The sequence below is a fragment of the Ammospiza caudacuta genome, chromosome Z (genome assembly GCF_027887145.1).
Source record: "Ammospiza caudacuta isolate bAmmCau1 chromosome Z, bAmmCau1.pri, whole genome shotgun sequence".
NCBI lineage: Eukaryota > Metazoa > Chordata > Aves > Passeriformes > Passerellidae > Ammospiza > Ammospiza caudacuta.
In genome coordinates this window covers 5,583,280-5,611,142 of record NC_080632.1, presented here as the reverse complement: position 1 = coordinate 5,611,142, position 27,863 = coordinate 5,583,280, and the positions used below count along the sequence as shown (strand labels likewise).

The 27,863-nt window shown below is 40.2% G+C and overlaps 1 protein-coding gene across 1 annotated transcript; it reads right to left on the bottom strand.

Annotated features, from left to right (window-relative positions):
• Positions 1-14: 14 nt before the first annotated feature.
• LOC131570893 (neuroendocrine convertase 1-like) lies at positions 15-27,863 on the bottom strand. Its single transcript, XM_058823310.1, has 14 exons — positions 27,681-27,863; positions 26,168-26,272; positions 22,705-22,815; positions 20,436-20,582; positions 19,883-19,959; positions 18,174-18,262; positions 13,898-14,070; positions 11,573-11,785; positions 10,351-10,451; positions 9,116-9,349; positions 7,794-7,951; positions 6,200-6,333; positions 4,419-4,580; positions 15-2,890 (listed from the first exon to the last, which is right to left on the bottom strand). Exons 1-14 carry the CDS (start codon positions 27,861-27,863, stop codon positions 2,534-2,536), a joined length of 2,244 nt encoding a protein of 747 aa, XP_058679293.1. The 3' UTR covers positions 15-2,533.

Here is a 27,863-nt window from a genome sequence, read left to right as displayed (position 1 = left end):
TTGTAACATGCCTTTTAAAAAATATGTTTATTGGATGAAATTGTCTCTTTCTCAAGAAAAAATCTGGTTTTTCAATATAATTTATTATGCCTTTTAAAATTCTCTCTGTTCAATAAAATCTTTGCTATATTATAAATACCTGTAACGAAAATATAATTTAAAATTCTGAGAGAAAACTTTTTTTTTACTTTTACATTTTTCACAAAACTCACACAGGCACCAAGGAAAGACTAACAGTAAAAATAATTTACTCCTGTACAAGCTGATCTGGGTTGGAAACATTCAAAAGAGAGATTTTAAACTTGTCATCTATTGAAACTTTGGCTACAGCATAGGAACTGATCTTAAAACAAAGGAGGGTCTTTAGTTTCCCACCCTTTTAACCTGAACATTTCTTTCAAGGCCTGATGGAGTGTTGTTAGTACTTTCCTCCCTGTAATATACCTGAATGAGGACTAGCTAAATTTGTTGTTATCTGAGGGAACCAGCCTCTAAGCTTCATTGCACAGGACTAAAAGTGGCCCTTACCTTGCCATATGAGCCTATTCTGAAAATTAAACATTAGTGAAAATAAGTGCTCTCATTCTGTAATAGCAGCAATTAGAAATTTTCATGGTTTGCTTGTTCATTAGTTATGCACTGCCAGAAAGCTTTTGCATGGAAAGGACAGCAAAGGGAAAAGCTTTCTGATCTGGACCACTTGCAGGAATTTTTTATTTTTTTTTTTAATGACTTCTCTTCCTAAGCAAATTTCTTAGTAGAGAGGGAGTGATTCAGTACCAGCAGCATTCAGTAGCAGAGATATTATCCTTCAACTGCTGACTAGAAGAATATCAGAGAATCCTGAAAACTGACAAAAAGGCAGGCTAAGCCCAAGACAGGCATGAAGCCACAACAAAGAATGTTTTTTATATCTTACATTTGGTAAGAAAATTTTCAAAGCTGTCTTTAGAGAAGTCCTTTTTTCCACAGAATTCTTAATTAGTTACAGTAAATAGGTTTACCTTTAAATTACAGGATTTAGTGTGAAGTTTGAAAAACTTTTATTTGAACTGATGGATTATGAGCAGAATGTAAAATTCCTGTCTTAGAGACACTTGCCTAATTTTAAGGAATAGACAGTGAGAAAGAATCCAATCAAATATTTCTAGAGAGTCTACAAAACACATTTCAATAGCAGGCAAGAGGAAGAAAAGTAAAAAGCAGTCAGCACTTTTTTGGGTATTCTTTAGTACTTCAATGAGATAACTATCCCCTAGGAATCTTCATTTCCTTGTTCTAGATCCCCTAGCTTTTCTGAGCCTCCAACATGGCTTTTTATTATTTTTTTTCAATTATTAAAAGCAAAATAATATATAAATTTGACTCTAATTAAAGAGGTATGTATGGAGAACTGCTAATGTTAGGGGGTTGCTTACCCTAGTTGTTTTCTGACAGCCACCTCTGCCTCAAACTCTTCTTACCACTCCACATTCCATGCTCACCCTTCTCAGGGTACTGTTTGTTTTTTTTTTTAAATCTCAGACAATTTTGCCTCGTCTTCCTAGATATTTTGGGAATTTTAGAGTCTTTGGGTGGACTTTTCTGCAACAGTCTCTGGCTGCTTGCAGATGTAGGCATCTCAGAAGGCAGCCTTGTACTGCTTTGGAGACCTGACTGAGGCTCCACGGGTCAGAGGTTGGAGCCCAAAGCTCAGATAATTGGCACAAACAGGTCAGTGCTCCATCAGGGGATGCATAACTCGTGAAAAGAAAGCCAAGTACTCTGAAGTGAGACTCTGCCCTCATTGAACACACGGGGCCTAGAAAGACCATAATTCAGGCACTTCACTTGGGTAAGTTCCAAGCCTGCTGGAGAGAATGCCATCCCATGGTCTGGGATGCCTCCACGGCGGCTCTTTTTTAATTTGGGTGTTTCTGTCTGTATCTAAATTTTGAATAACTTCATCAGTGTTCACCGATGCCCCAGTCCAACCCCAGCCTCCCAGATGTTCCTCTACAGGAGAACAGAAGGGCAAGGGAGCGTTTGTTTGGAGGAGGAACAAAACACCTATGACGGAAGCAGTACTGGCTGCAAGTATTAAATTGGAATAAATGACAAATATAACAAAGACTGCAATATTCATGACAAATCCATGGATGAGAATATATCCCCATAGCTTTGGCAGTTTGATTCAAAACTGCTTGCTAATTCAGGTTTTGAATCCTACTGCATGCTTAAGTGAAGAGGGTGGAAGAATAAGCAATGTGAAAATTGTTTAAAATAGAGTATTAGGGCTTTCAGGGGAGTACTATTGCATTTCATGCCTGAGGGGGCAAATCTACTCTGAAGAAAGGTTTTGAAAAAAGATAATACTAAAAAGTGTAATTTTCCTGTCTTATCCCCTCACACCTGTTTTTTCCCTTCCTTGATATTTGTATTAAATATGAAGCAATCAAAGCAGCAATCACACAACTAGAGCGTACACAGACTTTGGAAAAAAAACTACAGGTGGGGAGAACGAATATTTCCAACTCAGTGCCATACCCTACAGTTAATTTCCCTCATTTATGATATCAACCAACGCTTGCAGCAGTCTATCATCTCTATGCTTGTAAGGTTTGGCATTGTAAAAAAGATCAACGTAGTCACTGTACAGACTTTCTTCTGAGCCTCTTAACTGGGAGGGCTTGTTCAATTTTCTGAGGGCTTGATAGAAGTGTTCGTATGGAATGTTTAACTTCTCGCTTGCAGTCTTCTTTGGCAGCTGCTTCTGATCCATCTGCCTGCTAAAAGCACTTTGCAGTAAATGCAGCATGGCTTCTGAAGGGGTTTTATCTTCTGCTTTGTCACTGCTGGTGTCTTCTGTGGCCTTGGGTTTTTCACTCAGGCTCTCCAGTGTGGTATGGTCCTAGAACACAGATTAGCATGAAAAAAGGTCAGGTGTCAATGAAAGACTGACTGGATTAAGGCTTGCTCTGGATGGTGATCTCCACCTGTGTGTGGGAAAATGTCATTTTTTCATTCAGGAGCCTCTTGGGCATCTAGAAAACAAGCAGACCATTATCAACCGAAACAAACTTTTGAAAGTACTACACTGTAAAAAATATCAAATCCTCCCGCAATACAGGCATTTATAAATTCAGATTCCACAATACAGGCATTTATAAATTCAGATGGCAAAGTACAACATTTCATTTTATACATATTATAGTATTTGGATTTGTCCCAGTCTTAGGAAATAATTCTTGTGTCATGAGACACAGCACTCTAAATGAAGGAAACATAAAATGCAGTGGTGATTGCAGTTCTGATTGTGCCTTGTACTCTCAGGAAAAGGATGGACGCAGTGTTTCCCTGAAACCTTCTCTGTAGATGATCTCACCTGAGAAAAAGGCAGTGAAGTATGGCAAATGGGTGAGCATAACACAAACCTAGGAGACCTTGGAAGGCCAATCCCAAGTACAGGTTCACAGAGCAGCTGGTGAGAGGCATGATCTTATTTCAACACTAGTATATGCCTGCGGAGCTTCCTCATTCAAACCAGAATGGCATTTCTAACTGAACACTCATTTTATCTTCATGTAATTTTTACCATGTCCACCCATTTTCTACTACAGCAAATGCTGAATTCACTTTTACTTTCTTCCAATTTTTTTTTTTGCCCGCAGCTGGGGACATTTATGTAATGGATTTAGAGACCATTATCACACTCACCTTTCATAACCTGTCTGAGGAAGGTTAAACTATCTGTGCTTTATGGATGTCCTAATTACTTAATGGGGAGACAATTTGATGTGATGGGATTATTTTCTGATGCTGTTGACATAATCAAGCACTATGAAAATGTGCATTACTACCATCCTGTGCATCCTGCAACCCAGGGTCACCCTGCCTTGTTGTATTTTTAGAGCACTGCTATCTGTAGGGTAAACAGGGGCGGCTAAAGGATCTGGCAGCAACAGATCCTGGGCCAAACCTTTGAATCAAAGAGTCCCTGATTTTTCTCAAGCCTTTTGTTTCTGAAATTCCTTGCAAACTCACTGGAAGCTCTCCAGCAGGAAAAGTTCCTTTAGAATGTGACACTCATTTTCAGTAGAATTAAATCAATTTAGTGTGTCTGTCAGAGGTGTCTTCCTTCCTCCTTCCACCTCTCAGCTGCATTAGCCACAGAGTTCCTTGCTTTGGGAGCAATTTCCTGTTATGATCCCAAATTCCTTACATTTTGCAATTTGAAGGAGAGACACATAAAAATATTAGTTGTTGACATAGGCAAAATTACGATATACGCTCAAAACCAATCAGGAGTTAGATGAAATGAATACAAAATAAATATGTCTTCTTACTAGGGAAAAAAAAACCCCAAATACCTCACCAACAAACCAACATTTTCTTATAAACTGAAAAACATATAAGGAATAAATGTAATATAACTCTACCTCCACAAGATCCGTCATCTTCTCCACTCCTCTTCTGTCATTCTGCACAGCATTGTAGGATGTATACACACGTGGCTGCTTCATGTGCTCGGGCTGGGTAGCAGTGCCATGCAAAATCAATTTCCAGTTTACAATCCTCCCCTCATTTTGTATTCGCCTGGACTGAAAAACAAGCATGGCATCAGAATGGGCTCTCAGGACATAAAAGAGCAAAATACACACTTGAATGCAAAGTACACAGAAGCGACCAAAGCAAATTATCAGGCTTTCAATACCTACCTATGGAGTATGATTCATAAGCACAAAAACCCCAGATGTAGTAGAGACAGAGTATATTAGAATGTGGGATTTAATACAATAGCCTAACCACATAAAATATTCACATTTTGATGTGATATAATTATTAATTCATCATGTAAGCATCAATGGAATTTTGTCATAACACAGAATACTAGAAGTTACTGAAGCAATATTTTGCATTATTACAACTTGTTCACTAGGCTGTTCCTTGGTAATTTCCTTATAAAACTTAACATTGGAAATTATAATGTGGAATACTATTCTTTTTTATTATGTGGTGTACAACAGCAATCTGAAATACAGTGTGTGGAAGAAAGCAGCAAATATTTATTTATAAATTTTGGTGGCAGTAGAAATAGAAGTGGAAGTAGAAATAGAAGTAGAAAGTGGAAGAGACAAGTAGAGAAAAAACTAGAGAAAAAACCTACAAGGTGAGGATTGAGTGTATTATGCCTTGAGGACAAAAATCTTGCTTTATTGTAAGTTTCAGGAAGCTCTCACTTGAAATGAGGGCTAATTGACAAACAAAATGCTCTTCTCAACTTTGTTCCACAAAATGCATTCAAAGAGCAGGATATCTGTAACCATGGGGCTATCTATGAGCCTGCAGCATTAACACTACACTGCTGATGGTAATATTTACTCCCGGTGCCTTGTCCATCTGCTCAGCTCTTGGCAACACCCTCCTGTTTACAATTTGAGGCCAATAGGGGCTGAAGGCTCGGTGTCCAACAGGAAGCTTTCAGTTTTTGGCAAGATCTGAGCCTTAAGGACAAGCTTATTAACAGACAACTTCAATGAGTGAGCTTGATCACTCTCTCTTTGAAGGGAATTCTTTTTCAGTTGCCTACCAAGCAGCTTAATTCTGGTGTCTTGCTGTTCTAATCCATATTCCCCAGGTAGCTTTAGTGAACTGATTTATTTCATATCTGTAGACTACTCAGCTTTAATCCTTAAGCGTTGTTCAGCACTAGATACTCTCAGAAAGAAATTAGGGGAATGTATACATCAGAATAGATCACTGAGATCCCCCAAAAAATCATTAATTCAAAAGGTTCCCAGGTAATGAAAGCTATGTATATGGACCAAAAGAAGACTAGATCCATGCTGTGCTCTTCTCTGCAGAAAAGAATTTCCAGTTAACCATGTGTTAATTTCATTTAATATTTCTATCCAAGAATCAAAGAAAACTTTATCAAGTGATTAATTTTGGTGATATGTGTCTGAAAAAAACAAGCTTGAAATTTTTTTAGAGGTATGGGCTAGTGAAATGGGAATGGGGCGTTGCATATATGTAAAGAACAAGAAAATTTGACCCTACCTTTTTTCTTTAATCCTTAACCCAGCTGGATATCGTCAATAGCCTCTCATAATCTTGCTTAATGAGCAGGCTCATTACTCAATGTGCTTTGTAGTGATGAGTGATCATTTAATCTGTTTTAGCTCCCAAACACAGCTAGTTAGCATACAGGCATACTCACCATATCAGTAATTCTTAAAATCCAGGTGCCTGCTGGATTTTCCCCCCACGTGTGGACAGACATGAAGTCCCAGTTCTTGAATCCATTGGGAGATTTGTCCCTCTCTCTCTCAGCCAGTAAGACAGTGCTGGTCCCTGTGTGGGTGCAAGATCAACACTCTGATTGTCCATGTGCTGCCTGCTCCTACTTTTCATATTCGTCAGCTTTGCACACTGCCTCGAGCAGAGGTGACCTGGAAAATACACTGCTCAGCAGTGCCTCCTTTAGCAGTGGCTCCTGTCATTATTTTTACAGCAGTGCTTAGGAGTGCACAAGCTGTTGGGTCACACCAAGAAGGTACATCTTGTTCAGTGTTCTATCTCTGGCACGAAAAGGTAGTGAACGCAAGTAAAAGAAGCATAAGGAGAAGATGTCAGGCACAACCAGTCTTTCCCACCGATGAGCTGTTCAAGAAACTTCTGAAATGGAAGTTTTGAAGGTAAAACTCATACAGTATTATGAAACCATCACAGACTTGTCATGATTTCTTCACTGGTTAAGGGATTTTTTATCTTCGTGACTGGATGTATATTGTTACAGCCTGGTCCTCCAACAGGGTGAAAAAATGCATTTGCATTGTTATTATTGCAAAAATGCTGCAGCTCATAAAGCATTTCTGCAGCAAAATAAGTTCTACTGCACAGGAGAAATTTTGTTTGGCTTGTTTATGTATAAGAAAAAAAGCAAGGGAGCAATATTTACATAATAAGGAGCAGTGAAGCCCCAAGGAGCCTTGTCACAATTTATAAATATATTTAAAGGCAACACCATAAATACAGAAAAAAGAATGACATACATTTGCTACTAATGCTTTGCAGGAAAGTAGAAAAGCAGCAAGAAACAAGGGAAAAACAATTTAACCATGAAAGCAAAATGATAGTGCAGTGGAGGCAGCAGTACTTGATGATTGCTACCTAGAAACAGAAAAATTATATCAGCCTGATATTTAAATTCATATGTGAAAGCTTGTCTTTTTTTTTTTTTAATACCAGTTGATCTAACAGACTTTATTCTTAGTTGTTTATAATATTTTTTTTTTTCCTTTTGTTTGGTCTTAATATGCTGTTTCAGGACATTGTCAGGAAAGCTTGCCATATTCTAGCTCATTTAGTACAGTTGTACTAAGGTACCTAACAGAAACACTTTGGTTTTTTTAAATACGCCAATGGGGAGATGCATGAAATAAAACCTAAGGAATCAGATATCCTCAGTTTTCCATTAGTCTGCTAAATCACAGGAAGTCTGATAAGAATTATTGATCTATAATCTGTTGTCTGCCAGGAGCCCTGAGGTTTCATAGGTCAAGATGCCTCTGTGAAAACGTTCTGTGACTTCATTTTCTCAAGTATGATTTTCAAATGTCTTTCCACAAAAAGAACCCAGAACAGGTGAAGTTTGAAGAGGGCTCTCTATCGCTCCCTGGATGCTTTATCCTCGCTGGATTAGCCCAATGATATATTTAGCTCTCTTTAACCACTGAAAAACACATTTTTTTCATGAAGTAAACATTACACACTACAGCAACACAGGTAAAAGATGTCTTTTCCTCCTGTACCTGATGGAGAAATCAGAGAGACATGCAGATCACCTCTACGGGAATACTCAATTGTTGCCTCGAGCTGCACGTGCTCCAGAGATGCAATGGAGTTCTCTTGGCCCTCGCAGGCTTTTGTGGGAATTTCAATAATGACTTCTTCATTTGCTCTTAATAATCTGTCAAAATTAAAGTAGTTTTTTGATTACCCACAGGGACTCTTGATTCTGGGTCATGAATGGTAGGTTTAACAGCCATTTTAGAATGATGAGGAAAGAAGAGTCAATGCCAGCTCAATAAAAATAAAGGTAATGTCTGCTCTCAAAAAAAAAAAAAAAAGGTAACGTTCATGCTCTGCACAGAGAGAGACTCTGCATAGCTTTGTCTGCACAGTTCCTGTTACTTCCAAACACAATGGATATCTAAATCTCCACATAAATAATTCTAAGCTCAGTATCATGGGATCTTTGTTTTTGTAATGTAACATACAGGACTGCAGTAAAAATACATAAAGAGCAAGTGTGGCACACATCAGTAGTGGGTCAACATTCTGTGAAACAGACAGAGTCCATAAAAACAATTTGATAGTGAAATAGCATAAATAAAAAGATTACCAAGCAGTGACTGTCCAAAACACTGCAATATGTTTCTGCAGACAGACCTTTGTTGCAGTCACGTGGTATAATTTCAGCCTTTGAAACTGATATTTTTTTTCTGGATAAAAATCCGTATGCCAAAATGCAGAGACAAAAAGAGTCTAGATATCCTTATTGATTAACCAGCCCAAGGACTAATGATAATTAATCTATCTGTTCAGGCTCACTGTGATGTCAGCATGTGGCTCATAAGACTTTTCAGTGAGCCTTTGACACATTTGTGTTTCATAAGAGAAATGCTGCAGCCATTACTAAAGTTAAATATATCACCTTGATTACAACATATACAAGCCTGTCACAGGAGAAAAATTGCTAAGACCCATTACAGACACTTTTATTTTTAAAAAATCTTTGTGAGACATCAGTATCTTTTCATCTCTCTTCTGATTGTTGTCTAAAATTCACAGCCTTGCTGATTGGGCTCAACCTCACAGTATCATTCTTTTATACACTGTCTGCACAAGCAGATATAATAATCTTAGTCTTTGTTAAGGCTTCATGCTAGTAATTTCCATTACTCTTACACTAAAAAAACAAACCAAGAAGCAATGTTGCTTGCCTGCCTCTGGGGAGTGCAGTCTGGCAAAACTAAATGAATCAAAAGAAGTCCCTTATTCCTGTTCAGAGCAATCTGTGAAGAATATGATCCTTCAGGCTTTATTACAATAGGTAACTGCAAGTCCTTACCTGGGTTCAAAGCTCTTGTCTTTGACAATGCACTCTCTCTTTTCTGGTACACTTTTCCATCTCTTGGGATCAGCTAAATCCACCAAGGCATTGGCGTTGAGTAGCCCAAACCCGAATCGGCTGTTGACCATCAGTCCTGCTCCATTCTTTTTCCATCCTGGATTTCCAGCCAGTGGGTCATATTCTGAGGTCCACACTACCAAGTGCTGCATATCCCTCCACGTTAGATCTGGGCTGTTTGGAAAATGCTCCTGGTTAGTTGTTTCAGGGCTATCTATCATTTTTCTATCAATTATTAGACTGAAACAGAATGTGCTTCGAATGCATATGGCGTCCCACTGCTTTATAACACACAGCATTTTGCACTTATCCTCACAATACCTCTCTGGGAGCACAAGATTTCTGTGTCCATGAAGAACGGGTATCTAGCAAGAGTCCAATCCTCCAAAACAATTCGGGTATTTAAAGTTAGCTAGTAACACTAGAATTTTCTACCTATCTTTTTAAAGCCAGGACTTTGAAAACTGGGTATTTGATTCCATCTGTGACTCACTCTACCCTTTAAAATATCTAATTTTTAATATCTAATAGTTAATTTAGGTTCATGTCACCAAAGGGGTGTGCAGGAGAAAATGGAGCTGAATCTACATGATACAAGCATTAAACCTGTGCACTACTGTCTAAAGTGTTTTCTGTGAAAAAAAGTCATTGTCCCATCCTTTCTTAGCTTCCCCAAGGCCTAAATTCTGACTATCTGCCCTACAGCATCCAAACCTGCCTGCTCCATTCCTGCTCTGACAGACAAGCTTGGTCACCTTCTCTTTTATGCCTTGTCACTGGCAGAAATTCTTCTGCACATTTGCTGAGGCTTAGCTTAAACTCCTGCAGCCCATTGTCTTCAAATCACATTCTCCTGATTCCATGTGCACACTCACTTTTAGATGCATCTGACCAGAAATCAGTAAATGCTGTTGCCAACACACAAATACACAAAATATTCCTCAGTCATCATGATTTATTCGCATTGGTTCTGCTTTTCTAGGAAGGTGTTGGGGCAAGTAGCTGCTTATTTTTTAGTCATCAGTCTGAGCAAACAAAAAGTGGACTGACTTTTGCCTGACTGATAAAAAGTGGAGTTGCAGTATGAGGTTGTGCCTCTTACAGCAGGCATTTTGGGAAAGTCAGTGGGGTGGCTGAGAGAAAGAAGTTTCAAAGGTGATGGTGTGACATCTTACTTTGCTTCTAGCGCCAGAGCAAAAATTCCTGCTGCCAGAGGTGCAGATGCAGAGGTCCCTGTGTGAGTTTCTGTACATTCATTGTGAAGATCAACACTTGTCTGACAGAAAATAATAAAAATTACCAAAAAAAAAAAGAAAAAAAAAGAAAAAGAAAAAAAAAGCATAAATAAACAGTTGTAAATACTGTAGTATCCATACTTGCAAACGTAACTATGTGTCCCTTACTTGGTGGGTATTAATACACTCCTCACAAGCAAGAAAAAGTGATGAGTGTTTAAATCTGTTCATATTTCAATCCACTCCTTTTATTTCAACTATAATTTTAGTATCAAAACGTTTTTTGTTGGAACAAAATACTCCCACTCTGAATATCTTATTTTAGTCTAAAGGTTTCACAATAAGTGTTTCAGCCTCACTGGTGATTCATGAAAACAGATCATTGTGTTGGGCCTAGAACATTCAAAATTACTGCTTACTAGGAAATTACTCATAGGATTAGCATTGGTGTTCTGCTCCCTCTTCAGCAGAAGAACTATAATTTGTAATGAATAAACACCAAACTCATCAGCCCATTTATCTAAATCTCGACTATAAAGAGAAGCCACATAGTAAGGACTGATCTCCAGCTAACTTGGAATGACGCTGTTTTAATCACCATCAGTGCAGTGCATTGTAAAATTAACATGAACCAGGGCTGGACAGAAATTACAGGTATTTCAGCACTATTGTGCCACACCAATTTTCTTCAGCACAATTAAGGAAGGCACACAGACTGGCATGCCTGCTTGCCGAGTTTGGAAGGTTTGGAGCTACTCACTGTGGTTGCTGTCCCTTGCATTAAAAAATGTAATGACAAGGTAGAGCAGCGGCCCTGACATCACAGATTTTATTTTTGCTCTGAATCTCTCTTCATTTGCCCTTTGTGAAGAACAGTGCCATATCAAAGCATACAGAGACCACATTCATACACAAACCGCAGACAAATTCAGCACATTGATTTGACTGCATTGACACAATGATTTCATTTAACCATTGCTTTAAGGTAGAAGAATAGAGGAATACAATCACCTTTTGGATCACAAATCCCTTAAATTTTCCAAAAAGCACCAACCACATAACATAAAGCAGGCACTGGAAGCCAAGTGTTTAGGATGTTTTGTTTATTATTTGCATATATCATACCTTTCTGTTTGTTCTGAAACTGGTAAAAGCAACTTACAATTCTTTGGTCAGTGTAATCCCCGCTGCTGTATGCTGTGGCCAGAGTTGAGGAGCACTTCTCTGCATACCAGGGAGAGAGCCCTTGCTGAGAAGCACTGCTAATGGAGATGGTGTAGATGCTGTCAGTGTAACCATCACAGTCGCAGTTGTCACCCTGGCGACCTCCGTTCCCTGAAGCCCACACGAAAATGGAGCCTTTCCCATTTCGACCCTAGGGAAAAAAAAAGGAAATGAACGGTTATCAAAGATATTTCAGATCTCAGAATGTATCCTTAACAACTCCTTTCCCCAAAAAGCCTAATATAGCAAACATAGAAGAGAAGCAATTCCCATAAGCGCTGTGGAAGACAGAGACAGAATAAACCAGCTGTTTGCAATATCCCACTGCTCACCCTACAGCCCAACTCTTGATCTCATTGGCCTAGGTTTAGTGCTCCTGATACAGCAGCTTTCCTCAGGTTCTCAAGTTAAAAACAGAGTCTGTGTTCAAAGAGTAACTTTTTCTACATGCTGCTGTTTGATCCTCATCATTTCTAGAAAAAAATGCCTTAAAAAAAAAAAAGGCAAGTTTATCAGGGCCTATTTAATTTTCCTTTCCTATACTCACAGAGGTATGGGTTATGAGTATGAGTAATAGACACACTGGAAACCCTCCCTTCTCTCAGAGATCTGTGGGTCAGCATCACCAACCTCCAGGCACAACCATGTAGAACATCACAGCTATCACAGAGGAAACATGCATCACTCTGAAGTCTTAACAAGCTCTACTCGTTCTTCAGAGGAAAAAAATGTGTTTCATGTGACAAGCAAAATTTCATGTGTTGTTCATTATTAATATAAGCACATTTAATATTCCACAGCAGTTGGAATACAATTTATTTTTTTATCATTCTACTCAGGTGAGATTTGAAGTTATTTATGCAAGTGATAAGATATTTGCATCACTTAAATCATTAAAAGCAAAGACAAGTAAGGGGCACTCTGTGATACAAGTTTTAAATTTGGAAAGATAAGCCACATCAACTACAGAAAATCCTATAGTGCCTTTGAGAGCAAAGGCCGCAGCCCAGAAAACACTGGTGTTTCCCAGCACCTGCTCTGATTTCACTTAGAGTGATGGCAACACTTCCTTGGCTCTTCAGGTTAAGCCTGTGCTCAGGTGCTTCACCAGAGCAGCAGTGAAGGATCCAGGGATTAGAGCTGTTGTCAATCCCAGCACTGGCTGACTTTAAGCAGAATGGAAACCAGTCAGACCTTTGCAAAAGGAATCCTTGAATCCTGAGAGACAAACAGGTAAATTTGTTCCCCATTAGAAATAAAAAAAAGCGGCAAAAAAAAAAGATACATTCTCCACCAAAGACCCTGCCTTTTCAGAGTAAGACCAATTAATATTTGTTGCCTAATTTTCACCTTTAATTCTCCCTCTGGTCTTGCTACCTACCTATGGGTATATAACCTGTTACAAGCTCTCTCCTCTGTCTCCATTATTCCCTCATATTGTCTTTGTCAACAGCATTTAAATTGTTCTCTCTTTTTCTTCTTCTGCCTAATGATGTTAATTGCCCTTTATACAAAATTTTCTGTTTGTTTTTCCTTCAAGCTATTTCTCCCTTCTCCCCTCTATGATTCAGTCTTCCTCTCTTTATTAGTACCTCTCCATCTTTAGATATCTTTTCACCTCACTGGCAAGAGCTAGAATAGTTGACTAATAAATTCATGGCAGCTCTCAGTTTGTACCCTATTTATCACTCAACAGATCCAAAGAGTGTAACATGAAAAAAAGAAACCTGTAAGAATATTGCTCCCAGTACTCCTCATCATGCATTTGTACTATTTTCATTTTAATTGGATCATGACATGCACCAATTTATAAATTAATGCAATTAGCACAATACAAGCTCATCCACAGGGTGCTAAAATGCATCACTATTTCACATAGCAAAATATTCATGAAGCAGGAATTTTGTATTAAATTTTATGGGCTTTCAGTGCAGAAATCCAATTACTGTTCAGTGTAAAACAAGCAGCAGAGAATGGTGGGTGTAGGGTGAGACCAAGGCAGCAAAATTAAGGATGTAAAAAAAGCTTATCCATGGAGATTAGCAGCTAAAAACCGGTTTAGAAAGCCCTAATGGTGTTTTCTCAAAAGTCCTTTCTGGCTGGAAATTTTTCTCACCTGCACTATTAAAATACATTATGCCAATTCAAATATATTTGAGCAAAGACAGCACAAACCGTTTTCATTTCTTCTCTGGTGTCAACCATTTTAAAACCCTCTTCTCTGCTAAATTTTTTTGCTTTATTTTCCCCTGAAGTATCGTACCTGGTTTATCCCATACTCAAAAGCCTTCTGTGCCAGTCTCCCAGGCCCCTCCACAGTTTTGCCATCATCATTAGGGCCCCAGCTTGCACTGTAAATATCCACATGTTCTGGGTTGAAACCGATTGAACTGGCCTCAATAGCATCCGTGACTATTCCGTCCAGCATCCGTATACCTTCATAGGGAAAAAAAAACCCAGAAGCAGACTGAATTTACTTTCTGTTCCCTCCTCCTTGTCTTAGTTAACCGGTTTTAATGTTTCCAGTAAAATTAAGCCATAAGTGCTGCAACCACAGCCAACTGCTGTTCATATAAAAAGTACTGAAGAGAGCTCCTGTCAATGTAAAACAGTGCAGTTAGATTTTATTGGCAAACCTCAGTGTTTTTGTACAAAAATCCCACCACAAACCCCTTAAAATCTTCTTAGCCCCCTATTTATTTTTTTTTCTCCTTCTACAGAGACCAAAGAAGATGCCTTGCCTACTGATCCTGGCTTTTTCTTATTGCATTCTCTTTCTTCCTCCTCCTTCTCTCTTAAATCTGCAACAAAGACTTCTCAAACTGCTGAAATGAGACAGAAATTAAATAGGTTTTATCAACATTATATTTGTCTGTAAGAGTTCTAGGAGTTTTAGTTCAGAGATGTAGTTCTGAACGTTCTGACCAAAGCACTTGTCCCTAGCAGTCCTTAAAGGTTTTGCTGTCTCTGTGACATTGCAATTTCACCAGCTCTTCAATCTCCACCACAGGAAAAAAAAACCTCACTGTTTTTCCTCTGCCACGTTTTTTTTCTGCTGTGAGCAATCCAGAGATATCTAGTCATTAACAATTTATTAGGAGCTGCATGATCTAATCTCCTTCAGAGCAAGCCTGAAACTCAGTGGTACTTAAAATTCAGGTGCAGGCAGTTGTTCATCTGCACTGGATCCTTTGCTGTGCAAAGCCACAGCTCTGCAGTGGGGCTGCTACTACTGCCCAATGCTGGAAGACAGCAGAAAAAGCAGAAATCTGGCAAAATTCCTGCTGTGGCATGGCTCTTACAGCAACAGCAGCAATATAAGAGTCACCTCAGTCAGGATTCAGCCTGTGTTTACAAGCAATAAAAATGTCTGGGTTCCCTTGGATTTGGCAGGTTAGTACTACAGCAGCTGCACCATTGCTGGCAGTTGGTGAATTATGACTACTCATTTTCTGGTATTTCCACAAAACAGGGATTTTGCCAAAGCTCAGCGGGCAAAATGTAGTCATTCCATTAAAAAAAACCCCAAAAATACCCCACAACAAAAAACCTCCAACCTTAACCTTGCAGCTAAGTGTCTTGTTCTTTTTTTATGCTATAAAGCAGAGGAAAAAAAGACTGCAAGCATAATTCTTTTCCTGAATGGCTGACCTCTTAATACTCCTAATACCTCCGAGATAAAGCTGAGCTTTATTATTTCATATTCATTAGTGCTAAAGTCAGACAAAGGAGTTAATCCTCTCTACCACAGCTGCTCCACTATCACTCACAAAGCTGGGAAACCCACTGAGGTATATCCTGTGCCTCAGGTACTAAAAACACCACTTACCCAGGATTGTCTTAAACTCAGAATGGTTTGATTACTCTTTTTTTTCCTGTCGGCTCAGAATTTCTAGATTCTCTCATGCCAAGCAAAGATCTGCCTGTGTGAAAGCGGCTGCAAGCCCCAGGTGAGAGCTTGCAATACAAAATGAGATGGTGGGAACGTGAGGAGGAGTAGTGTGCACATACTTCCCACAGAAAAAGACAGACAGGTCTGCAGATAAATAATGTAATAAGGGGAAAACAGAACAAAACAAAACAAAAACCAGAAAACGCCCAAGAACAACGACTCCACACTGATGAAAACAGCTCAAGGAAAAAAGTCGCTGCCTTGCCTTCCTGATCATCAGAAATCCTGATTGCTCAAGTCAACTCAGGGATTTGATGACTGCAGTGATATTCCCGTAAGGAGATTCCAATTACGTCCTCTTGCATAAACTCTTTTTTATTCTTGCTCCCATGATCAGTCCCACAAAATCAAAAGCAGGCAAAGCCCCAGGCAATTTCAGACACACACATATATGTATCTGCCTGGCAGAAGGGCTATTTTTAGCAACACGCCACCGTGCACGAACTCTCAGCCCAGTCCTTTGTAAAATGGAGCTTCTTAATTTAATTTCCATGGCAGCACCATGGAAATATCATAACACAGTGGTACGGTCAGGTATGCACGAAAATACTCTGATTTATACTGGAGGTGATCGACACACATTTCTCAGCTGTACAAAGACCAAGAGGCAAATGTTAAAGGGCACTGAAAGGCGTCATTTTGAAGACTGGCATGAAGAGTATTTTTTCTTCACACAGTGCACAGAGAAGCCCATGGTACTCACAGCCACAAAGTACATGAGAGGCTAGTCCGTGCTGCAAAATAGTGCCAGGCATTGATGTGACCAGAGAGAACATTCAGGATTGTTAAACTCAGTACTTTCACAGAAAAAAACAACAACAAAAAAAAAATATCAATGGAATGTTTTGTTTTACCCCTCAAGGTGAAGTTAAACCAACCAGTGATGCTGAAGGCTGGAGAGCAAGGTGTTCCACATTGTCAGGGTTTCTTTCCCTGAAGCAGATATTGCTGACAATCAGAGAGAAGTGGTTGTGGACCACTGGATTTGTCCAAAACGGCAACTGCTACAAGCACACAGCCACTTAAGGGAGTCATCCTGAACTAATGTCAAGTACAAGTCTGCAATGTGTCATTTCATGGATTAAAAACAAAAAAAACCCCAAAAAACAGGGGGAAAACCAGCCTCTGCAGAAATGAATCCTGTAGAGCTTGGATCATCAAAAAAGCTTCCAGTGTTTAGCCACTCCAAATTTATGTGAATCTTTTGAAGACTTCTCTTATCTTCCACTGCTCTTTGAACATATTTTTCTTACACCCCTGTCTGGGTGTTAATCAGCCTGGTCACATCTAACAGCTCACAATTTCTTTCAACTTTCCCATTCCTCCTCCTCCCCCACCCAAATGTATGTTGCTTGCTGGGTAATATGGATTGCTGGACTGCTTTTCCTCCTGTTATTTCCCTTTCCTAGATAAATCATCCTGCACAGATCTGTAGTTTGCATTTGCAAATGAGCACAGATCGTATGGAAATAGCTGTGGAAGAATCTCCTCAGTAGATGCAAGAGCCTTAAAATATGGGCACAGTGGGAGTTCAGACATCTTTGCAGCTTCATCCATTTTGCCTTCCTTTGAAAATCTGACGTCTTCATATTATGAGTGAGATATTTTATTTAAACAGATCATGACAGCATAATGCATTATGGCAATGGCAAACTGCAAAGCTGACATCCATGACAGCTCAGTGGAGTGACTGGGAGCCAAGGAAACACCACGCTGAAATGGTGGGAACGACAGTTATGGGTGTCAATTGCCACTCATCATCCCATCGTTTAAAAGGAAAAAGAGGGAATAATGGAAAAAGGAGGACTGCACAAATAACTTTCTCTGAGCTAAATAACCATTTGCAACTGATACTTGCATCATGATAATTTCATAAACAACTATCAGATTGAGTCACTGATTAAAAAGCAAAAAAGTCTATATTGATTGGTGGGCAAGAAAGACTTTACTTGTTTTCAAATTTAACTTGTGGTGAAGTAGAGAAGGAAGGTGTTGAAACAAAAAGGACAGCAGTTTGCATGATTTGGCTGACATGACCTTTTGAATGTGATTGTGTAAATGGAAACAATATGCTGCAAATATTGATGGGTATAATTTTGTGTACTCCTACTTTCACTCCACTGAATCCCTCTCCTTCCCTGGATAAACAATAAAAAGTAATTAGTCCTTCATTCCTTAAAAGACACTGTCTTAACTCTAGGTAAATTATAATTTGTTGCTATTATTGTTGTTCTTGTTGTTAATATTAGTAATTGCTGTTAATACTCTTAACATTATGATTATTAATTTTATTACTATCATGATAATCATCATCATCCCACCTATACTATTGCTGCTCTTGTTACGTATTCTACCTATCTATCTATCTATTAATAATCCAATTCCAGACTTCATTAAAGAAATCCTGTCATGTACAGGTGTCACTCAGCACTATTGCCAGACAGGATTTTGAAGCTTATAATACTGCAAGATAAATGTTTTCCAAGAATGACCAATCATTCATATTTCAGATTAATGGTATCTGGCAGCACTCAGCATCTGTCTTGTTTCCATTCACATTAGACATCTAATTATTTTTGTTCCTTACCTCCAACCCTGGAGTTGTAGGCTACTCCAACTCCGCATTTTCTGTTGTTGGCTTGCATGGCAATTTCCCCTGCACACCGTGTCCCATGCCTGAATAAATACAGCAAGAATAAAGAACACATCATAACAGCTTTGTTGAATTGTACAGAAAGACTCGTCAAGGACCTTGATTTGTTCAAACTCCTCCTTTCAATTAATGCAATATGCAGTTATTGAAGAGCTTTTGAGTTGTATCTACATGATACAAAAATACTTACTTCTCCTAAGCTTCATTAAATATAATTTTACCTACTTAATGCTCAAAGGAACATTTTCATGAGACGATACATGCTTTCTTTAATCTCACTGAAGATATCAGTATTTTAGTAGAGTGAAAAAGTGGCATAAAATTATGGAGCTAAAAATTTGTCTTCAGACAGAAATATGATACCAATATTTTTTTAATCACACATTTAGATATGTCTTTTCTAAATCACAGCATTTATGTAAGATTTCAGAAAGTAAGCCTTTAAAGTGTCCCTGTTTTTTCTGGTAGCAAACTCTTTTCTATGCAATTATTTTTTTCCATGGGTGATTCTAATTCCTCAATACAGCAATCCTTCCCATAAGTCTCAAGGTAAGAACATTGTATTATGTAATGCTACAGATTGTTATTCAGTGACATGCTTCAATGCTTCTGGGCTGAATTCCATTTACTTATTAATAAAGATTAGAGACAATACAGGTAGATTTAAGAGATAATGACATCATAACAAGAGGATAATGGCTTCTTTCTCTAAACTAACACTGCAACAAAGTAGAAAAGCCATTTTTCAAATGTCTTATTCATGAATATATTATCCTCAGACTGATCTTTCTTTTTTTCCCTCATGCAATGATTTATGTTGTGAATGCTACAGTATTGTGTGATGGGAAACAGGGAGCCAATGCATCAGTTTCTTGCTATCTGCAGAGAGTAGTGGCATCCTAATTTGTTTAAGAAATTGACTGTTTTGTGTACCAGCTTCTAGGGAGGTCCCTCCTGTTCTCTTTCTTATGTACAAAATCCATAACCGGACTATGATGGACGTGCCCAGGTCTGACAGACCCATTGAGACTTTTTAATTTGAAATTTCCAGTGGAAAGCAGAGTATTGAAGTAAAAATATACTTTGGGAGGTATCATTCCAGAAACAAACAGAGGCACAAGAATAGGTTATTCCCTTCACCTTGCGGAAATACCTCAGCATCTTACATGGGGCATAAAAAAATTCAGGACATCATAGGGATGATGTCATAGGGAGATTACAATTATGAAGTTCTTCATCTAGGAATTTTATCCCAGTGTTTATATCAATGTTATGTGAGAATGGTCCTGCAAACTGGAACACAGGAGGCTCCTTCTGAGCATCCAATAGTGATTCTTTACATTGAGGGCAACCAAGCACTGCCACAGGTTGCCCGGGGAGGTTGTGGCCTCTCCCTCCTTGGAATATTCAAAAGCCATCCTGATCGTGCTGGGCAGAAGCCTCTAGAGCTCCCTGCTTGAGCAGATGACCTTCAGAAGTCCCTTCCAAGCTCAAGCATGCAGTGATTCTGTTACACAAATTCTTCCTCTTATAAAATAATTGCCACAGGACACCTACACAGAAATTTCTCCACTTGTACCTTCTAACACACAAACTAACACTGCAATGTTTTGTTCTCTTCAGACAGCTGTGAGGCTACTCACTTGTTTTCATTTGTTGGGTCATATCTAGGAAAGGGATCATGATCATTGTCGTTGAAATCGTAACTTGCCTTTGGGTCCTACATGTGAAAAAAAAAAAAAAAACAAAAAAGGAGAAGCAGAATTAATTCAGACAACTAGAAAAGGCATTTCTAAATTGCTAACAAAATGGGTTCTAGAGTCTGTATTTATTTACTTGATGTGCCTCATTAGCAGGAATCAAGCTGGTAGAATTTGATGGCCATTAACAATTCCATAACTTTTTCATGGAGCTGTAATAATTTATCATTAAACCACTACATACAAATGCATCTGGGAACTAAATCTACTGCAGGAAAAAACAAAACAACAAAATATCTGCCCTGCTACCATTGCTAAGTGACATTCAGCTTCCTGTGACACAGACCAGGCTCCAAATCATGCCTAAGGCAAGTGTTTCAGTCTCTGTACTGCAGGAGCTGACTTACAGAACAGACAATGAGATGGGGAAGAGTGTCTGTTTATCACATTTACAACTGGTTAATCTATTCCACAGCATTCTAATGCTCAAACTTACATAGTTAGCATAGATGTCAGTGTGATTCCACTCCAGTCCATCGTCCAGGACTGTGATGACAACTCCCTTGCCTGTGAATCCTTTCTGCCACACAGGAATAACATGGAGATCCAGTTTGGGCAGGGATGGAGTAATTCTTGTATCTTGCTGTGGGACAGAACGGATTCAAATATATCAGTATTTTATCCATTTATACCAAACAGATCCAAAGTCATATTCTAAAGATGCTGTAAATAATCTCAGCCAGAACTTGTGTATTTCGCTCAAATTTTGCAAATACAAACCAAAAATTAATTTCATCAAATACTTGTGGCATTAAAAGATTTACTGCACTGCACAAATATCCCTGAAGACCACTCCAGAACAAAAAAACACCTTGTATTTTTGGTAAGTAGGCAGCAGAAACTGAAAGGAGTGGTGAGGATGCACTGATGGACCTTGGAACACTGGGTTAATAATCAGACCTGCTAATGTTTGTTCTTTCCATTTGATGAGGAGCCAAGACAGTGCCCGCAGTGCAGTGAGCTGGAGTTCCTCCAAGTGTATTTTCTCCTTGGATGTTAAAGTTAGCCAGAGCAAAATAATTAATGGGTAAAACAATTAAGGTAGTCGTTTGGTTGGGAACAACTGTGTTGAATCACAATTTTCTCTTTACTACCCTCATTGGTGTTCCTGTGGTAAATCAGCTGGAAGTATGAATCATGTGTAGCCTTCTCTTCTGCAGCAAGTTTTTTGAAGAGTATCTCCTAAATGGGTCATTTTCCCCCTCTAATGCTAAAGGAGCAGTGCATAATTTAGAAAACATGCTTACAGCCCCCGTAAAAGCAGAGATGTAAGAAGAAGCACTTTCTTTCTCCTTCTCTGTGTGCAATTACATTAGCTGATGGCAGGTTTTCTTTGTGTCTTTGTTTCCAAAGAAATACTGCATAAAATATAAGGTTTAGGAAAAGAAATTTGTTATGGGGATGAAATTTCTTTCATATTTTGCTATCTGTACCTGACTGCTTCCATTCAGGAAATTATTTGAGATTTTAAGCTTTATTCTCTTGAATCCATCAAATAATATTTTTTTTCCTGATGACGTGAGAAGGTACACAGGATAGAGCTAAAACTGTTGCCATCAAATCATAAAAATAAGGTAATAGTCAGTTATTCACTACAAGGTAAAGACCATATTTTGGAAGAAAATGTCTAACTCTTTTATGCATTTAATCAGAAAAATTCAACGTTCATTGCAAACAAGGCTAAGCAGTAGGTTTTTGTTTCTCATCTGTGAAAACTAGAGGGAAAAGTAGTGAAAACCATAAATAGGTGGGAAAAGAAACTAAATCTCCTGGAGAGCAGAACATTGCCAGGTTTTTTTCCCCTGTTTTTATGAATCATGTGTGCGTTTGTGTATTTGTCTAATACAGACATCTTGGAAATGTCCTGCTTTTTTGGATACAGGCAAGGAAGTAAACAGACATTCTGGATCTAAGAAAAGCTAAATTCTTACAGATAACAACATTTTTTCCATTCAAAAGAAATCTGCAGGAATCTTCGTGGAAATATTTTATGCTATGTGGTTTATAATTCATCTTACCTAGCTCAAAAGAAGGAAAGTAGCCTAGATTTTGGTATTATTTCTCTCAGATGAACTGAGGAAAAGTATTTCCAGACACTCAGGCCCCATTTGTGCTTGACCTTTCTTTCTGATTTGTTATACCCACCTTTAATCCCATCCCTATTCTGTAAAAGCAATGAATCCTAGACTGAAGGTACAGCTAGATGCACAATGGAAACACAGGCTCTTGGAAGAAACCATGTAAAATCTAAATGATCAAGTGGATTTCTGAATTGACACATGCAGACAGAAACTGTGGAGCTCAGGAAATTTTTTTTTCCCTGAGGTTTTGAGCATGTGAGCAAGCTTTAGAGACCCTCTAACACAGAAATCCTAGTTCATATAGCTGAAGGTGCTTGTCACATGCATGCAGATGCTTTTGTTTTAATCTGGTATATGTATTCTGCACTACCAGTTTTAATAAAGAAATAGATGGCCAGCTTCAGATATGGTAATGGATCTAGAATCTTTGTAGAAGTGACATTCCACAGAAGAGAGAAGGTTGCCTGAAAATGTTATTTATAGAGATCACTCATTTTTACAGCATACGCTAACAAAAGATACTTTTAATTTATTCCCCTCTGTGCAACCACTCTGATACTGGTAAAATAATGCAGCTGGTGGCACAACCACCTTCCCCAGTTCCACAGGGCAACAAATTCTTACCAGATACCACTGCTGATTCCACATAGGGTCGTTGAAAAGGCTTTCAGCTGAGTCTCTCACGGCGGCTCGCTTGGTTCGCTTTTTTTCATACTGCTGCTCTGCCCATGACACCTGCAATTATTTGTAAAATTATGATAAGTGAACCTCTTCAATTTGGGACTTTCTTAACCTGGAGTATAAGGGCTTTTGTCACACAGAGAGATTTTGGTGCCTAAAGCAAAATGAGCAGCATTCAGTACAGGGAAGAGGATTATTTAAACTGTACTGCAGTGAGATTTAGGGGAGAGAACTTGGTGAAATCACAATACTGTAGAATCAATTCACAGAAAATCATTAAATACAAGTTAACAAGAAACTCCTGTGAGTGACACAAGGCAGGTTTTTGCATCAAATAAAACCATGCAGTAGGGCTAGAAGGTCATCTAAGCAATGGTGCTTACTGAAACAGGGAAAACCACAGCCTGCTTCTTTCCCCTACTTATCATTTATTCATTCTCTACTGGGAGTGAAAAGGCAAGAAGAAAGATTGTCTCTGGCTTTAGTCTAGCAATAATAATGAAGCTGTTACTCACAGACCAGCTGGACCTCCAAGTCTCCTTCCTAGTGGTGTTTTGAAAAGTGGTCAATTAGCAAGCTATGACTATTAGACTAACTTCATCACCAGCATAATTCCACTTAAGGCAACTGAAAGCCAAAATGCTTCAGCGTGCTTTGATAAAGCTTCAAACGAGTTGCACAGCCTTTGTGCACAGGCACAGCAGTCTCTAAGGGCCTAGGTTGTATTTTAAATGTGTACTGCCCTTGAATGCATTACTGAACCCAGTTCAGATGAAATCCTGATGATGATGCCTCTCCCTGTGCTGTGTGCTCTTTTTGGAAAGGGAATAAAACATTATTAGTTGGTCCTTGTGTGATCACTCTGACGCAGATATGGTTGGTCCTTTTCATCCCAAATTCCAAGCAGGCAAGGAAAACAGGTTCAGTAAGATTGCCAAGATCCTGTGACAAGCCTCTCATGGAGGATGCCTTATATTCAATCTTTTACTTTCAAGCTCTGAATAGATTCTGTTCCTTTTATCTACTGTGATTGAGCAGCTTTATGATCCTGACATCTATCACCATATATGAGATAATAGTGACTCAGAAGTTATGATTAAGAAGTAGGATTTGATTAAAATGCAATTTTGTAATGAAAGCCTAATGAAAATTCACTACAAGAACATAAATCCCCTAAAACGGTATCTGCATTAGGCATGTTTACAATTCTCTTTGCCATATATTTAGTCCTAAACCCCCACAAACCTTGGTCATAGAAGATGAATATACCCATGCAAGTGTGGGTATTTTAAACTGCTCTACTGATATCTCAGGCCATACATACTTGTGCACACGTTGGAGTAATTACCTCTATCTCCCTTCCCTGCCCACAGCAAAGCTTGACCTCTTCACCACCCAACAGTAATTAGCAGTTGACAACTTCCATGCTTGTTATTTCTTTTCACGGGGAGCAAGTGCACTGAAGGGAAATGAGCTGAAACTCCCAAGCACATATGTCAGGCAAACAAGCAAAACGTTTGTCACTCAGCAGCTGGGTGAGGTTTCAACCATCCACCCCCAGCAAAAGCTGAAGTCCCCATGCCAAATCTCCAATCACTGATACATAAAGCAGTGAAAAAATTCTCAATTCAAATCTACTTGCAAGAAAGTAAATTTGGAAACTAGTGCAAATACTAGAAGAAGGTAGGTAACCAGATAATTATATCCCTTCAATGTATTCACAGCCTTTATCTGTTTTACAACAAACACTATAGAAAGCAGATAAATACTCAGATTAGAGCCAAGTCTTACCACAACTTTCACACTTAACATACCGTAAAATTCATGAAGGCGTTTTACAAACAAAAAGAGGATTCCCTTTTTCTCTCTCTTTTTAAAGGTTGAATCTAAATCTTTTTAAGTAGGCTGCTGCTGAACAAGAGCAGCTCCTCAGTGCAAAGGTCCCTGTGTAACTACACAGCATTACATGATTGCTTTGTGTTTATACACTTACATAATGCATAATTACATCTCATTTATCCACGGAATTAATTTGCATACTGGATGGTAAATAAAATGGAAATTGGAGTAAATTTACCAAATCACCTGCAGCACTTTGAATCTAAGAACGTAAGGATGCAATAATGTCTGGTAGCAATAGATACAATCGCTTTCATTCTGCTACAATTTTAGGAGGTGATGCATTGCAACACTCTCATTCTTCCCTGTGTAACAGATTCATTGGATGCAGCGAGCCCAAAAAAGGGAGAGACTGCACCCAAAACTCTGGTCCTGAACACTGTATTACAATAGAAATACCTATGTGACTACATGGAACATGTGGTCATACAGGCATAATTGCTGGTTTAGATTGAATCTGCAGGTTTGAACATCCCCAATTTAGGATTATTTCAACTTTAACTGTTAGACCAGTTCCTGCTTGCAAGGAAATAGATGAGATTGTACTCTTTTGAAACAAAACAGGCAAAACAAACACCCTGTCTTGCCACACAGAATATTTCCTCCTAGTTGACATTTGCATCTAAAACCTCCAGATAGAAGATTACTCATTCTGCAGTGATTTGTCCTTATATGAGAATTTGCTGGTTTTGACAACTAGGTTACTTCATGGTTTGGACAGCTCATATTGTCACAATGATTGTTGCAACAATGCTGATCTTAAAATCAAATGTTGTTGTTGTGACATTTCCCAGAAAATAATTTGTAAGAGAGGCTGACAGCTTTCTGGTCTGCTCTTTAAATTTGTCATGCACCTCAGTATTTCATTATGGTTGCAAACAGAAATGCTCCTCTCTGAAATAAAGCTGGACAAAGGAGGGGTCTGCTTCACCAGTGGGTTGTACCTTAGACCCCTCTCCAATTTGCCTGCTCTGATTGCAGTGGCAGATCATTGTAATGAAAAGCTGCAAGGCTGGAATGTGTGATGGATCTTTTGAAAAGGGATTTTAGCTTGTTGTAGAAGCCAATCCAGCAGAACATCAGCCCTTTATCCCTGCTTCTTTTTTTTTTAACTTAATATTCAGTCACTTTAAATCAAACCTAATTCACATGGTAATTGCACAGACGTGGCCTAATTAAACTTAGTGCATCTATGGATTTTTACTTTGAATCCACCCCCTTGGTTCCCTGTTCACATTTTCTTCAGTGGCACATCAACATCTGAAATTCCGGTGCTGCACATCTTAAATCTTAATTTGGAAACCTCTTGTAAAATATGTGGTAAGGGAGGGTCAGACTCTGCCTGTGAATGACAGAATAGTTAAGTATCATTCAGCACGAGGATGGATGGCTGAATATATTAGACTTGCAAAATGAGAAAGGCCTGCCTGTAACCTCTTTACAAAGCTAGCGGTAAGGAGACAGAATTTAAAATAAAATTTAAAAAAAGAATAAATTTAGCACTTACCCGCTCATCATCAGAAAGTCTCTTAGTGATATGAATAGCACTTCTTCGGGACCGTCTTGGGTGACTCTTATGCCTGAATAAATAGTGGTTTTTCAGTGATCCAATCTGTAAGACACAGGTGTGCTTTAATTATCAGGAAGCATTTCCCCACTGTGAGCAAGTACCAACATTCAAAACCTGAACGAGTTCACGCTGCCTTAAAGACAAAAGAGCAAGAAACCAGCCTGTAGATATTTTAATCCAAACAAGGAAGCACTCTTCCAGTAACAAGTGCTTCTCTCAGCCTGCGTGCTGCTAGAAGAAGCCGGGGCAGTAATTTCATTTGAGCTACTCAAGCGCAGTCATTACAACTGCAGGACTCAAGTTACACAGCACTTGTGCTAATGACCACAGTACTCATGGACTCACCTCGGCAAGGACAAGGTGGGCGGGTTGCTCACCGGTTTTATCTGCTTTTCCTGTGTTTGAGCTGGACAGATGTGAAAAGCCTTGCCTGGCTTCAGACACCCCACTGCGGGGCTGGGTTGAATACCCCACTCTGATAAGGACGGGCTCTTTGACAGCTGCGCGGGCAAATGCAGAGGCTACAAGGGCAGCAGGACCAAACCCGCGCAGGTGGCATCACACGTAGGTGGGATCCAATTTCACATAGCTGGGATCACACCTACGGATTTGGGAGCGCGTTGAACACGGCCGTGCCCCAAAGCGGGGCTGGGCAGGCGGCCAGAGGGGGCTGGCAGCCCGCGGGCAGCACCGGGAACACGGAGGGGGGCTGGCCGCGACCCCAACCACGGCGCCGGGCCGGGGACAGCAGGGTCCCAGCGCTGGGGGCGCCGTGCCCGGCACAGGACCCTCGCCGGGAGGTTGAGGCGAAGCTGCTCCCTCACGGCGGTTACTCATCCCTGACAACGCTGACGTCACGGCATCCCAAAAAAGCGCCCGAGGGATGGCTGGAGAGAAGCCCTGCGATGGCGATGGAGCCGGCGGAGGCGGAGTGGGGTCGTAGCCGACACCGCCCGCGCCCTCCTCCTCCTTCCCGAGCTGCCGGGGGAGAGCCGGAGCAGAGCCCTGCCCGGGGCACTGCGGGTGCACGGCCGGTCTCCTCAGGAGGAGCGGGGTGCCCTGCCTGACTCTGCCCGTTCTCCTCAAGGAGAGCCAGCTGCCCTGCCCGGACCCCTCCAGGGAGAGCCGGACCTCCCGCCCGACCCTGCCCAGTCCAGCCAAAGAGAACGGGAGCGCCCTGCCCGCTCCCGTCAGGGAGAGCCAGAGGTCCCCGCCCGCTCCCCTGGGGAAGAGCCGAGTCTCTCTTCTCCATCCCCTCGGAGAGAGACGTCCGTGGCCAGCCCCCGGACCCTGGGAGGCTGCGGTGGGAGACCGGGAGCTTTAAACTCCCCGGAGCCCCGCGGGCGGCAGCCGGGCACAAGTTGGAGGGAGCGGGGAGGGAATGATGCTCGCGGGATGGGAGGGGAGCCCCGTCGCGGGGCATCCGGCGGTGTCCCCCGCCTGTCCGTACCTGCCCCACCAGGTCGTAGTCCAGCTCGTCCGCGATGGCTCTGGCAGCGTCGGGGCCGGCCGGGATCTCCGCTGCCCACTCGTTGAGGAAGAGTCGCCCGGCGCTGCCTCCTCGGGGCAGGGAGCAGGCTGCCAGGAGCACGGCCAGAGCCGCGCACGGGCCGGCCCAGCGCCGCCCGGCCAT

Excerpts from the sequence above, each read along its gene's own strand:
- LOC131570893 (XM_058823310.1), bottom strand. The coding sequence starts at position 27,863 with ATGGCCGGGCGGCGCTGGGCCGGCCCGTGCGCGGCTCTGGCCGTGCTC. Across the intron at positions 11,786-13,897 it reads TTGAGTATGGGATAAACCAG|GGTCGAAATGGGAAAGGCTC; the intron begins GTACGATACTTC and ends TTTTTTCCCTAG. Across the intron at positions 10,452-11,572 it reads ATTACACTGACCAAAGAATT|ACAAGTGTTGATCTTCACAA; the intron begins GTAAGTTGCTTT and ends ATTTTCTGTCAG.